The sequence below is a fragment of the Piliocolobus tephrosceles genome, chromosome 8 (genome assembly GCF_002776525.5).
Source record: "Piliocolobus tephrosceles isolate RC106 chromosome 8, ASM277652v3, whole genome shotgun sequence".
NCBI lineage: Eukaryota > Metazoa > Chordata > Mammalia > Primates > Cercopithecidae > Piliocolobus > Piliocolobus tephrosceles.
In genome coordinates this window covers 38811535-38825543 of record NC_045441.1, presented here as the reverse complement: position 1 = coordinate 38825543, position 14009 = coordinate 38811535, and the positions used below count along the sequence as shown (strand labels likewise).

Sequence of the window (14009 nt, the reverse complement as noted above, 5' to 3'; positions counted from 1 at the left end):
CACAAATATTTCATGCCTTTTATTTTATTATTTTTTAATGTTGCTCCTTCTCAGCTTAGATATTAGAAAAAAAAAGGCACGACACCATCTCTGGTTCACATAAAATAACATAGGCTTTGCTAAAAACTCTGTATTGACTAACTTTGTTTCTCTAGAAACAAAGTCCTTTTAAATAAATTTGGCACTGTCTTTCAAAGGCCTGGGGCACCATCCCCAGCAATGCAGGCTTATGTTACGTTGCCCAAGACAAGAACCAGCCCAGCTGTGCCCACATCTAGCAGCTCAGGGAACATGATCTCCTCAGTTTCTACTGTTCACCAAGAATCACAGATCTGTACTGGCACCCACCTGCAGGACCATGAAGATGGCAGGGCTTGCCTGAGGCTTCCCCAGCCTGTTCTTCTGCTCCAGCCAGGGCCCTTCCGGTCCTCAGGGCTCACTCCTTCTCCCCAACCCTAGGCTCTTCATCCTATTCCCTCCACCACCAGTCCCTGACCCTCAATGGGGTGAGGAAAGAATCTGATCCCTGTCTTTCTGTCCCCTTCTGTCTTTAGTGCCGAGCCTCACTCTCCTCAGCGCCTCAAGCCACAGCCCCTTTCCCCACTGCTAATCCAGAAGACTTGAGCCCACCATTCACCTCGCCTTGATGGGCCATGTATTCTTTGGGAAGCGTCCTTCTGTTACTTCCACTAGTTATCTCTACTAATTATCTCTATCAGCTTAATGAAAGGCATTGGCCTCAGTTAAGGAAAGGTCAAGCATCAGCAACCTGTGCTCCAGCCTTACTTTCAAAGCATCCTTTGGGCAGCCCCTGTACTCCCCACCCTATTGGTCCTGCTATGAAACCTGAATCCTTTTCACCCCATCTCAAGGCAGCCCCTTGACTGGCACTCCCTTTCCAACCAGGAGCTATGAGCTGCTCTTGCAGCTACTCAGAGGTGAGTGAGGCCCAAAGCCGCCTCCAGGACTCCCAGGCCACTGAGGGAGACAGAGGTGCAGACCACGCAGGCCCTGATGCGTGTTCTGAAATACACCTGAGATCCTCCAGGCTGCCCATTTGTGGCCCAAGAGGACATGCCCCAAGTCCTTAGCTAGTCCTCTGCCTGACAGCTCTCTTCTTGCCGCTTGTGGCAGGCAATGATGCTGAGGTCCCTGACACTATAGCTGGCAGCGCATGAGTCAGGAGCCATAAATGGGGACAGCTCTTGTTTGGCTGCCTGTTGCTTCTAAAGGAACCCAGGGAGGTGGGAAGCACCACAGCAGCCCAGCCCCACTGGCATCCACCAGGCTTGCGAGGCCCTCTGGGGTAATTGGCTTCTGTGCTGCTGCATCCCTAGAGAGGGCCGGAGATGCCACATCATGTGTTCACAGCCAATATTTCATGGCTGATGAGGGGACAAACGCACGAACCTTATGAAAGATGGAATGCAGAAGGTGGAAGCTGTTCTGGAGCCGAGGGGCTTCTAAATGCGAAGCACAGGCGTTAGGCCTCAGCAGATCAGCTCCAGGAAGCAGGAGTGGCCATGTGGGGACAGTCCCGGGCAGCCACTGGGAAAACACAAGTTGGCCGCGTGTGAGTGTGGGAGCAGCCTCAGGGCCCCTGGTGTGCAGAGCCCCCAGGGCACCTCTCAGCCCAGCTTTGCTCTTTCTATCCCTTGGGTGCAGGCACAAGGGTCACTGCCTCTCACTGAACCCTCTCCGTCTGCCACAACCCAGGGATGTCCCTAGCCATATTTCCTGGCATCTTCTCTTTGCCGCTATTTTAGCTACAGTGCAGTGACCTCTTTCCCTCTCTGTGCTCACATGCAGCTCTCAGGCTCCTCTATGATTCCCACCTTGAATGTGAATTCCAGGCAAATGTCCCCAGAGCGTTTGCTTTGCTGGGCTCAGCAGGGAATGGGAAGGAATATCATAGACATTCTCATTTTGTTCAAAGAGGCTGGAAACCCAAACCTAAGGCTGTCACAGCCATCAGGCTGGGGAGAAGACCCCTGGACAGTGGGCTGCCTGCCAGGCCAGTGAGGAAGTGTGGGGTTAAAAGAACGAGCGGGCCCTGGTAGTTCTGCCCCTTGTCAGTGGATGAGGGCACGAGGACGGAGTGTTCGTCCCAGGAGGAGGCTGTTCAGGACGCGAGGTATGGCAAGAGAGCTCTGTGTTCTTTCTGATGGTGAACGGCACACTGAAGATGTAAGACAGCACTATTTGCCTCCAGTTTGTGAGGTCCTGGGCAAAGTGGGCATCACTGTGCCTATTTCATAGGGGAGGAGACAGAGGTTCGGAAAAGTTAAAAAGTTTGCTGAACCTATTGAAAGACAGGACCGTGGACCCAGGTCACAAGCCACAGAGCCACACAGCCCTCCAGGCTGTTTGAATGAGGAAACTACATCTTCTGGAAGAGGTTGATGGCTTGTCAAAAGTGGGACAAAATACGGGTTTAAAAATGATCAGTTGTGGAGGAAAAAGTACCAGGAAATAGCTCATTTGATATTTGGGAAGCATCAAATATGAATTGGTTTCTACATGCAGAATCCTTTTAGATGACCCATGAATGAGGGAGAAATGGGTTTTATTCCTGATTTATTTAAGTATGTCCGTCAACAATATTCCACAAAATGTGGGCTGGCCGCGCCGAGCCAGGCCGGGTGCTGGGCTTGGGGCCGTAACTAAAATGGCAAATGAGACACAGTCCCTTTCCTCTGGGAACTTAGTCTGGCAGGAGGTGAGGCTGGGTACACAGGAGTCACAGCCATCTGCTGCAGGCGCCCAGGAGCATACTGGGGGAGGGGCCAGTGCATTGAACTCAGTCTCTGGAGACAACGCATTTGGAGCCACATTTGAGTGAGCATTCAATTAGATGGTGTGCATTTTCACTCCGGGACCACAGAAATTAAGTTTACCTTGGTATTCTTCCAAATGTTAGACTGAAATCGCATTTTAATTTGTAGGAGGATGACTGGTCCAGGAATGATTTTGGAACGCAGCGCCCATGCTGAACCGTGGCAGGGAAGCGTCGCTTTACTGACTGTTAGTCAGTCAGTCAGTCAGCTAGTAGTGGGATAAGGGATTCTTCTTTTAGACTTCCCAAAATACAAGTTAGCTCAGTTCTTGAGCAGCCCAGCAGCTTGCAAACGCAGTGCTTACTAGCAGACAACTGTGTGTACAGGTTCAGCTCAGGCTCTGCCGCATGCTGGCTTGGTGACATTGAACGAGTCACTCTCCACACCTGCTTTCGTTCTAAGAAAGTAGGGATCTGAACCCTTGTTTACAGTGCTGCTAGGAAGCTCAGAGGAGATAATGTGTCAACACACCGGGCAGGGCTTGGCATACAACTGGGGGGAACCATGCTGAATGCCTGAGTCAGAGGTTGGGTCCCTGTTTCCCTTTTGACCTGAGAAGCTCCTGCAGCACTCTGGCTCTGGGTCCTTGAGCTGCTTCTCTTGTGTTCTGAAGCAGCTGCCATCCGTTCATTCCACCCACACTTTATTTTATTTTAATTAATTAATTAATTTATTTATTTATTTAGAGATGGAGTCTCACTCTATTGACTAGGCTGGTGTACAATGGTGCCATCTTGGCTCACTGCAACCTCTGCCTCCCGGGTCCTGCCTCAGCTTCCCAAGTAGATGGGATTACAGGCATGTGCCACCATGCCAGGCTAATTTTTGTATTTTTAGTAGAGGGGGTTTCACCATGTTGGTCAGGCTAGTCTCAAACTCCTGACCTCAGGTGATCCACCTACCTTGGCCTCCCGAAGTGCTGGGGTTACAGGTATGAGCCACCGCATCCGGCCTTCACCCACACTTTAAAAACCACCTGTGAGCCCTCCTTCCGGGGAGCAGTGCGGGACTCAGGACTCCTGCTAAGCAGTTCCACCCGGCAGATGGCCCAGCTGAGCTTGAGAGTCGCACCTGGCTGCACTGTGTCAACCAGGCCCAGCAGGGAGCTGGCTCAGCTCTCCTCAGCATCTCCTTTATAGCTGAAATAGAATGTGACTGTTAAGATGACCACGCAGTGCTGCTATGGTCACTTCCCAGCAGCCTCCTCATCCCAGTCCTTCCCTGCTCACTTCACCACATCTCCATCCCTCAGAGAGTGTGGGGGTCAGTCAGCTGACTGGGTCTGGGAAAACCAGAGGAAGGACAGGGAAAGCTTCTGGAGCCCAGCCTGGAGACACACATTGTGTCTTCTGGTGAGGGATCTTGGGGTCACTCCATGGTGATCAGTGGGACCAAAAGGGAACCAGTATTGCTCTAGAAAACAGTGCCAGAACATCCAGGGCAGAAGTGGCAGATAAGAGCGGGTTCTGGCTTCCTCCTTCCTAGGCAAGGACATCAATGAAAATCACCCCCTTATCCCCACTGGATGGTGAGCTCGCTGGGGGCAGGGCCATGTCTTCCCTGTTTGCTCACCACGGAACCCCAGGGCCCAGCCCAGGGTCTGGCCCTACTGTGCACACCCCAAACATCTGTTGAATGAAAACAATGAACATTGCTGGCTCCCAGGTCAACAGTCCCTGTCTGTGTTCCTCTCTCTTGGAGATTTCCAAAGAAAGCCTCTGCCCACATCATGGAGGGCCCTGCTATCCAAGATGGGCCATGGCAGTGGGAGCAGGGTGGCCTCCTAGGAATCGGCTGCCTCCAAGAGAAACAGGTGAGCCAGTGAGCCGAAAAGGAAGCCTGCTTTTAATATCTTCCTCACTGATGGTCCGTTTCATGTTTCATTTCAGCACTGGCAGATACCACTGGGCCGAAGATTTCGCTCTTTGAAAATGTGGTTTGTATTTAGGATGTATGGAGTCAAAGGACTGCAGGCTTATATCCGCAAGGTGACCTTGTTTTTATTATTTATCTGGGTAAAATTGCAGAGGTCTTTCGGGACTTTAGAAATAAATTCATTTTTTTTTTTTTTTTTGAGACAGAGTTTCACTCTTGTCCCCCAAGCTGGAGTTCACTGGTGAGATCTCAGCTCACTGCAACCTCTGCCTCCTGGGGTCAAGCAAATCTCCTGCCTCAGTCTCCTGAGTAGCTAGGATTACAGGCATGCGCCATCATGTCCAGCTAATTTTGTATTTTAAGTAGAGACTGAGTTTCACCTTGTTGGTCAGGCTGATCTCGAACTCCTGACTTCTGGTGATCCACCCGCCTTGGCCTCTCAAAGTGCTGGGATTGACAGGTGTGAGTCACTGCGCCCAGCCTTCAAATGTTGTAATAAGCAAATACACGGCAAGAGAATCAAACTGTAGTTTGGGTTGTTGAGATGAGGGTATTTATAAGATCTGTTAAGTCACTTTCATACAGATTGCTGGTTATCAGGTCCAGGAAGATGGTCACAGTAGAAACACCACATAGGTTGTGCTTTAGCCACATCTAGCCAAGAATGAAGTTCATTGAGCAGTGGCAATCATGACAACATAATGAATGTGTTTTTCTCCCCTAGATTGCCAGAATAAGATAGATATTCCCTAGACCAGTGGTTCTCAGACATGCTTCCAGACCAGCAGTGCCGGCCTGCGGTGGGGCCCAGCAACCTCTGTTTTAACAAGCAAACCAGACACCTTCTCTATGCACTAAAATTTGAGAACCACTCATCAGCGACAAGCCCCACTCTCCTGCTTTAAAAAAACAAAACAAACAAACAAACAAAAAACAAAGCAACAATTGGCTGGGCGTGGTGGCTCACGTGTGTAATCCCAGCACTTTGGGAGGCTAAGGCGGGGGGATCATGAAGTCAGGAGTTCAAGACCAGCCTGGTCAACATAGTGAAACCCTGTCTCTATTAAAAAAAAAAAAATACAAAAAATTAGCTGGGCATGGTGGCAGGCACCTGTAATCCCAGCCATTTGGGAGGCTGAAGCAGGAGAATTACTTGAACCTGGGAGGCAGAGTTTGCAGTGAGCACTGATCGCACCACTGCACTAAAGCCTGGACAACAGAGCAAGACTCTGTCTCAAAAAAAAAAAAAAAAAAAAAAGAGGAAACTGAGTCTTGAATACGAGCCCAGACCTGCCTAAAGCCACCCATTTAGCCAGCTGCAGAAGGCCTGCTGCTGTTCTGCTGGCTCCCTCTGATCCTGGTGTCCTTTCTAAGCTGTGGCCTCATCTTGATGGACAGAGGTCCCCAGGCTTCATGGGAACAAGCACACCTGTGATATTCAGCCTTAGTGATGGTGACAGTCCTCCATTTTAAGTCCTGTTGCCACTTCACAACCAGTTGTGCAGGGGCAGGTGTCCCCAGCCGCATCCTCTGTGGCACAGTGTATAAAAACACATCCATTTGCAAGCTTTGTAGAATGCCTAGGATGTGCCATGAACTGTCTATTCCCAAAGCTTCGGTGAGGACAGTTCCAGGAGCTGTCGAGCACTATGAGGACCTGTTTTGGGGCGAGAACTGGGAAAGGAGTATGTATATGAATTCATGGGTAGGAAATGGCCCTCTACCCATTTGAGACGAATTCAGTTTTTGGGGGGACAGAAAGCCAAAAAATCAGGGATTTATCTCTCCCCAATGATGACATCTTTAAGCTCAAGGACAACTAGTTATGATCATGCTGGCTCCTGTTTAAAACATACCCCACTTCTTTCTGAAAGGGGACCCAATCCTGCCTTAGGAGCAGAGTCCAGCGATGCTCAAAGCCTGTCTCCCTGGGCGGGAAACGGGTTTCGGGATCGCCCATGGGGCCGAGGTCTTTGGCGCCCTCTGGTGGCTTGACGAGGAACCGCTCGTATGACAGGTGTTTTGGTCCCAGCCACCCACTGCCAGCACTTGCAACGTGGGGGCCCTGCTGTATGCGCGGGCTTAGAATAAGCAAGGCACGGGCCTACGCCACGGAGGGCTCCTTCTCCTAGGATCACATACTATCTGAATAGCTTCTGAGTTCTATAACTATCTGGAAGTGAAATAAGGTCAGTGTATTCAATGAAAGGAAGGCCGATTCCGAATGTGACAGAGCGGACAGGATGCCCAGCTCTAGGTGGCAAACGCCAAGGAAGAGCAACAGCTGTGGCAGCCACAGAGCTGCAGCTCCATCAGGCTGCCATAGAACCCCAGCTCAGCCAAGGCCTCCAGGTGCACCTTGGACATGTCCCTCGCCCTCTTCCATCCTGTTTTCTTATCTGCAAAATGGGGATAATCACGATATCCTCTGTGTTGTGGGTTGTCCTGAAGATGCCGCAGTGGTGAGTGCTGGCACCAGAAACACAGAGGAGCAACTCGATGGGCGTTAGCCATTGTCTCTTCCGGAATGCTCAAATACCTCCTCACGGTGTTTATTCTAACATTATAAAAGACAGTTTGGGTGGGATAAAAATAGTCCCGTGAACAGAAGAAAATGACAATTGGTGTTCTGAAGACACTAGACCTTTGCTAATGCAGGGAATGAGTTTCTTGGCCTGCCTGGGAACAGCTGGTCAGTGAATGGTACAAGCACTTGAGGAAAATTGCCAAGAGCATCTAAATGAATTATACATGTGCAGTCTAATAAGGTTTTCTAGGTAGTTAAGTTCTGAATTAAGTGGCCATGAGAGAAACAGATTTTCCCTTTCCTCTTTAAGCACGTCCAGCTGTCCCATGAGTTTGAGTCACTGGTGCTCCAGGATCCCCGCTTTGAAATCTGTGCGGAAGTCACTCTGGGGCTTGTCTGCTTTCGGCTGAAGGTTTGTCTACATCTATTCCATTTTTCATTTTCTGTGAATGTGACAGAGGGGAAAGTGTCGTTCATTACCTCCATGCTCAAAAACTGGCCCTGGCTCTCCAGAGATGGGAGAGCAAAGCCTGCGTTCTTCAGTCCACCAGCCTGCCCTGCCCGACGCTGCACAGCCTTGCGTCCACGCATGGGGGCTGTTCCCACTTCTTCAAGCCTGCCCTGAGACTTCTCACTTACACAGCTTATTGGTCCCAGAATCCTTACCATTTTTCCATCCCCAGGGCTCCATCCCACACCTCTGCCACTGGCCCTCCCTGGAAAACAGTGGCCTGTCCATAGCTTCACTAATCTGAGCATCTTCTGTGGATCAATAGCATCAGCATCATCAGCATTGCCTGGGAGCTCCTTAGAAAAGTCAGTCTTGGGCCCCATCCCAGAGCTGCTGGCTGCGTACATTTACAAGATGCCCACACAGGAGTCTGTTTGACACTGTGCTGTGGCGTGCTGTTATTTTGCTCACCCAGTGTTCACCAGGTGAGGGCAGGCTGGCCCACACAGGTTAGGGCATAAGCCATCTCTGCCGAGAATCATGATACAGTTCTCAAAAAGGCTCTAAGATGCACTGCACACATGCCCCTTGGTAATCTCCCTTGTGTGCACAGAGCCAGGTGAGACCTAATCCTCTGTCTGTTTGTTTTATAAGTTTTTTTTTTTTTTTTTTTTTTTGAGTCAGAGTCTCATACTCTGTTGCCCAGGCTGGAGTGCAGTGGCACAATCTTGGCTCACTGCAACCTCCGCCTCCCAGGTTCAAGTGATCCTCCTGCCTCAACCTCTTGAGTAGCTGGGATTACAGGTGTGCACCACCACACCCGGCTAAGTTTTGTATTTTTAGTAGAGATGGGGTTTCACCATGTTGGTCAGGCTAGTCTCAAACTCTGACCTCATGATCCGCCCATCTCGGCCTCTCAAAGTGCTGGGATTACAGGCGTGAGCCACTGTGCCTGACCGAGGTAGCTTTTAATTCACAATCATTTCAAGCCTTTCCAGGAGGCTTCCTTTTTCAAATTAAAGACACTCAGGAGAAGACACTCAGGAGCAGGTTGGGGTCAGTGTCATTTTCAAGGGGCTGCCAGTCAGAGTGTGGCACTGCCACTCCACCTACCATGTGGAGGACATCCTTTTGCCTCACCTGACTTGGAGCTCTGAGGCAAGGAGTTGCTGTAGCCATGGGAAAGCCTGCAGGTAGTAGAGCAGGAGAGGAGACTTGAGCTGTTGGAAGAGCACAAGTGATGAGACCTGGGAGATGCACAGAGGACCAAGAGGGCAAGACACACTCTGGGTGTTTGCGGGAGAAGCCTCAGTCCATCCATGTCCAGGATGTGTCCAGTCAACCAACCTTGGTGTTGGCATCGTACTTATTAGACTCATCTGCTGTCAAGCAGTGGTTTTCATTCTTATTTTTGCCGACAGTTTTCTTCTAGGACTTTTATATTCTATTTTTTTAACAGTTCCATTGAGATATAATTCCTTTGTTCATTTAAAGTTTACATTTGGGCCGGGCATGTTGGCTCACGCCTGTAATCCCAGCACTTTGGGAGACCAAGGAGGCCAGATCACTTGAGGTCAGGAGTTCGAGAACAGCCTTACCAACATGGTGAAACCTCATCTCTACTACAAATACGAAAATTAGTCAGGAGTGGTGGCACACACCTGTAATCTCAGCTACTCGGGAGGCTGAGGCAGGAGAATCACTTAAACCTGGGAGGCAGAGGTTACAGTGAGCCGAGATCGTGCTACTGTGCTCTAGCCCAGGCAACAGAGCAAGACTCCATCTCAAAAAAAAAAAAAAAAAAAAGCTACATTTGAATATTTTTAGTATATCTACAGAATTGTGCAGCCATCACCACAATCTAATTCTAGAACATTTTCATCCTCTGAAAAGAAACCCCACACCCAGTCATGCCATATTCCCCGTCCTTAGGACTGTTTTCTGTTTCTGTAGGTTTGTCTATTCTGGACTTTTGTATAATGAAATCATACAACATATTGCCTTTTATGACTGTCTTCTTTCACTTAGCGTAATGTTGTCAAGGTTATGGCTTTTATTTTATTTGCATAATTTATAGAGGCCACCAAACCCATCTGTGTACTGGTTTCTGTCCATTCTTCTCTCATGCCATATAGTGAGGCCTCTTGTGCAGGAAGCCCAGGGCGTTTTTCAGCTCACAAATGTTTCCTTTTGTAAAACTTTGCTTGTGCCTCCAGTCTGAAAATCCAGTTTCTGGAGGAGGCACATGAGTCAAACACCGTGGCTCACTTTTCTGTTTCCACATCTGCCATCTTGGCCTCACTCTCTCCTGGCCTAATCCTCTTCAATCTGAATTTCAGGCCCCCTCATGCTGAATGCTTCAGTGCATCATGTGGCTCTTTACTAAAGCAGATGTGATGTTGCTATGGCATCATGGTCCCTCTCCCTCCATCCTCATCGCGGCCAGTACTTGCTTGGTCTTCATCTGTGTGCGCTCAGCCTACTTTGTTCATTGTCATTGTCCCATCTCTGCTAGGCTTCTTGCCTCTACTTCATGGAAGTACTGTCCTATCCAGTCTGTTTGAAAATGACAAGCACATTTTTCCTAAATAATTTGCTTCCTATTTTCTGTGCTCTATACTTCGCAGATGTTTGCTCTCATGCTGAGTCTTTTTGGTAACATTCCATTCCCTTGGTACCATCATTTCTTTTTTTCTCTATCTTCATCCTTGAATCCTCATCCAGATTCACGCAGACCTGGTGTTCACCCACGGTTTCCAAATTTCCTCTGACCCATCACTGTCTACCTGGGCACAACAGGAGCAGGGCGCTCAGGCCCATAGCTAGAGGCCAGGGTATTTGCGCAGCTCTGTGCCAGGTGCCAGCATCCAGCAGGTGCTCATCTGAGGTGGTTCTGTGCGGTGGATGGAACTCTCCCCTTCCTACTCGTCCTCCCTGCTTCTCCACTCTGAAGACAGGGCCATGAACTGCAGTCCTGCAAGGCTCGGGTGACTAGGATGCAGTGTCCCACATTCAGTTCTTTCTATTTAAGACTCCATGGCTTAGAAGACATGGAGTCACTGCCTGCAATCAGAAGAAGGACAGAGGAGCAAAGGGAGGTGGAGGTGAAGTGTCAGGAGACTGGCTGCTGTGGAAGCAGGGCCCAGGCGGGACAGCAAGGGCTTCCCATTGGCTGATTGATACCAGGCTTCCATCTCTAGTGTAGTGGGAGGGGTGGGGCCTCTGCCCCTACCCCAGGCTGGTGGGCTGTGCTCGTCTGGAGAGGCATCAATGGTTGCTTGGTCCTGTGGTTCATGGACATTCTTCCCAGATTCTAGCACTAGCTTGACCATTATGCTTCATTTTCTAGGTTGCTGAGACTCTTCTATGTTTCCGTGGGAATTTAGAGACTCCTCCCCTGGTGCCATCAGAAACACCATTTCTGCTGTTTAAGCTCATACATTTGTAGATGACATATCTAGGGATCTTTATTTTCCTTAAAAAACCTTAGACCATGGAAGGGTCATCTTTTTTTTTTTTTTTGAGACGAAGTCTCGCTCTGTCGCCCAGACTGGGGTGCAGTGGCCGGATCTCAGCTCACTGCAAGCTCCGCCTCCCGGGTTCACGCCATTTTCCTGCCTCAGCCTCCGGAGTAGCTGGGACTACAGGCGCCCGCTACCTCGCCCGGCTAGTTTTTTGTATTTTTAGTAGAGACGGGGTTTCACCGTGTTAGCCAGGATGGTCTCGATCTCCTGACCTTGTGATCCGCCCGTCTCGGACTCCCAAAGTGCTGGGATTACAGGCTTGAGCCACCGCGCCCGGTCGGAAGGGTCATCTTTTAATGGCACATTAGAATATGGCGAAATTGTCTGTGGGGAGAAGATGCATGCAGTCTTTTAGGGTGCATTACTATTATTTTGTTGAATTTTGTAACATCGTAAATGCAAGGGGGATGGTTAGTCGGCTTCTTCCTGATGTATGGCAGGGTTGCCAAGCACTGGCCTTCCTACATGACCAGTTGATTTTTCAATCCTCAGAGACCTGAGCACAGTTCCTCTCTTTCAATCCCTCCAGGGTTCCAACAAAGTGAATGAAGCTCTTCTGCAAAGAATAAACAGTGCCAAAAAAATCCACTTGGTTCCATGTCACCTCAGGGAGAAGTTTGTCCTACGCTTTGCCATCTGCTCTCGCACTGTGGAATCTGCCCATGTGCAGTGGGCCTGGGAGCACATCAAAGAGCTGGCAGCCGACGTGCTGCGAGCAGAGAGGGAGTAGGAGTGAAGCCAGCTGCAGGTAGGCTGCCCTGGGCTCATTTTCTGCCTGTCTCCTTGTCCCGCAGCAAGAGTGTCCTCCTGGAGTCCAGACCCAGCTACAGGCCCAACCCGCCCACTCAATGCTGCCAGGGTGCATTTCCCTCACTTGGAAATAAGGAAAAGAAGTCCGGGTGCATTGGCTCACGCCTGTAATTGCAGCACTTTGGGAGGCCAGGGCAGGCAGATTACAAGGTCAAGAGATGGAGACCATCCTGGCCAACATGGTGAAACCCCATCTCTACTAAAAATTAGCTGGGCTTGGCGGCACGCATCTGTAATCCCAGCTATTCCAGGGGCTGAGGCAGGAGAATCGCATGAACCTGGGAGGCGGAGGTTGCAGTGAGCCGAGATCGCGCCACTGCACTCCAGCCTGGCCACAGTGCGAGACTCTGTCTCAAAAAAAAAGAAAAAAAAAAAAAAAAAAAAAAAAAAAGGAAGAGAAATTCAAGTTAATTCTGGAGAAGTAAAGGAATGATACATTTTAATAATTCTTTTAAAACTTAGATTTTTACTTTTTATTCTCTTACATCAATCTCTAAACACTTTAGGTTTCTTCAAACAGCATTTGTTGAGATAACTTACTATCATAACAAGCTCATATAAGAAACTGGTGACCTTTAGAGAACTAATGAAAACAATAAAAAGGGAATTTATTGTGACTCACGACTTGCCGTCCAAATTCTTGATGGTTTAAAGAAAGGATATGTGTCAACTACCAGACTTCTTGCAGTTGTGAGGGGTAAACCCCTCACAGCTAAACCCTGTAGACAGCATGCAGTTAATTTGTAAAAACAAAGCACACATTTTAAATAAATGCAGTGTTGGCAACATGAAGGATATTTAAAATTATGTTTGTGGGAACCCAGACAACCTTAGAAAGCCTCTTCATTAGGTTATCTTAAGAATGTCATCCTGTTGAGATACGTCTACCTGTTTCTCCCGTTTAGTGGAAGACATCTGTGATCCCTCCTTAGGGTCTGCTTCTCTTTCTCTCTCTCCCTCTTCCTTTCCAATGGCTCGTTCATTACAACCTGTGGGGGATTTAGACTCTGTGAGTCATGTAATGCATTTCCTGATTGACTACAACTTTATCTTCTTTGCTATTGATTTTAATTGTGAATATCTGAAAAAGTATAGTGCTCAATAAGTCAGAAGTTGAAAATCATATTTCATATACGTGATAGACCTGTCCACGGCTCCTGAAAGTTGAGGCCAAAGAACTACCTTCTCAGTCAAAATATACCCTGAGAACCAGGTCCTTTCCCTGGTGCAACCAGGGCCTTTCCCCACTCATAAACTGAGAGAGACCTGGGGTCTGAGGAAGACCTCCTGACCCAGAGCAACTCCAAAGTGGTATCTCAAGCATCTCTGGCAGGTAGTGGGGACAGGCTTATATGTTGAAGTTATTCCATTGCTCTCAGCATAACACTGTGTGAGGGGAGGGAAAGTACCACCGTAAGCTCCATACAAAACAAATCTCTATCAGGCAAACACTCCCGGCTCGCATTTCTGCAACCCCATGTTTTGCATCTATCTCATAAGCCTGTGTTGACACATGCCTAGAAGAACATATGTGGAGAATGTAGCTCTGAAAATTTATCAGAAACAAAGGTATATTTCTCATTAGAGTTTCAGTTCCTCTGGGGTCATTATATTTGCCATAGATTCAAAAGGTAAAAATGAAATTCAATTTTTAAAAAGATATGTGATACTATAGTAAGTCCTAATGCATGTATGTTGTTTTGGACAGATTAGAACAATAAAAATCTTAATACCTTGATTTTACTTGTACTTATTTGAGTTTATTACATCATATTCATGTGGTTATAGTTCTGAGAGAAAGTAGGAACTATTCTTATTTTACAGAGGTAGAAAATTAGGCAGAGATTCTAGTTGACACTAATACAATTTCCATCAGAAAAGGCAGATTGGCAATAAAAATTCCTTTATTAAGTTCAAACTCTTTGGCATCGCACAATTGTCTCTGTTTTTTGGAGAAATGATATATTCGTTCTTTATATTTGAAT

The 14009-nt window shown here is 48.3% G+C and overlaps 1 protein-coding gene across 11 annotated transcripts in view; it reads left to right on the top strand.

The window, feature by feature from the left end:
* Positions 1 to 14009, top strand: part of DDC (dopa decarboxylase) — a 105191-nt gene that overhangs the window by 90703 nt on the left and 479 nt on the right. For 7 of the 11 annotated variants that reach the window (XM_031936015.1, XM_023232034.1, XM_023232038.1 and 4 more), the window contains 3 exons: positions 4727 to 4825; positions 7550 to 7651; positions 11744 to 11962. In XM_031936015.1, the coding sequence (XP_031791875.1) occupies positions 4727 to 4825; positions 7550 to 7651; positions 11744 to 11944 (402 nt within the window). In that variant the 3' untranslated portion in view covers positions 11945 to 11962. The remainder of the gene's footprint in view (positions 1 to 4726; positions 4826 to 7549; positions 7652 to 11743; positions 11963 to 14009) is intronic. The other 4 variants (XM_031936014.1, XM_031936016.1, XM_031936012.1 and 1 more) reach the window with 2 other exon arrangements.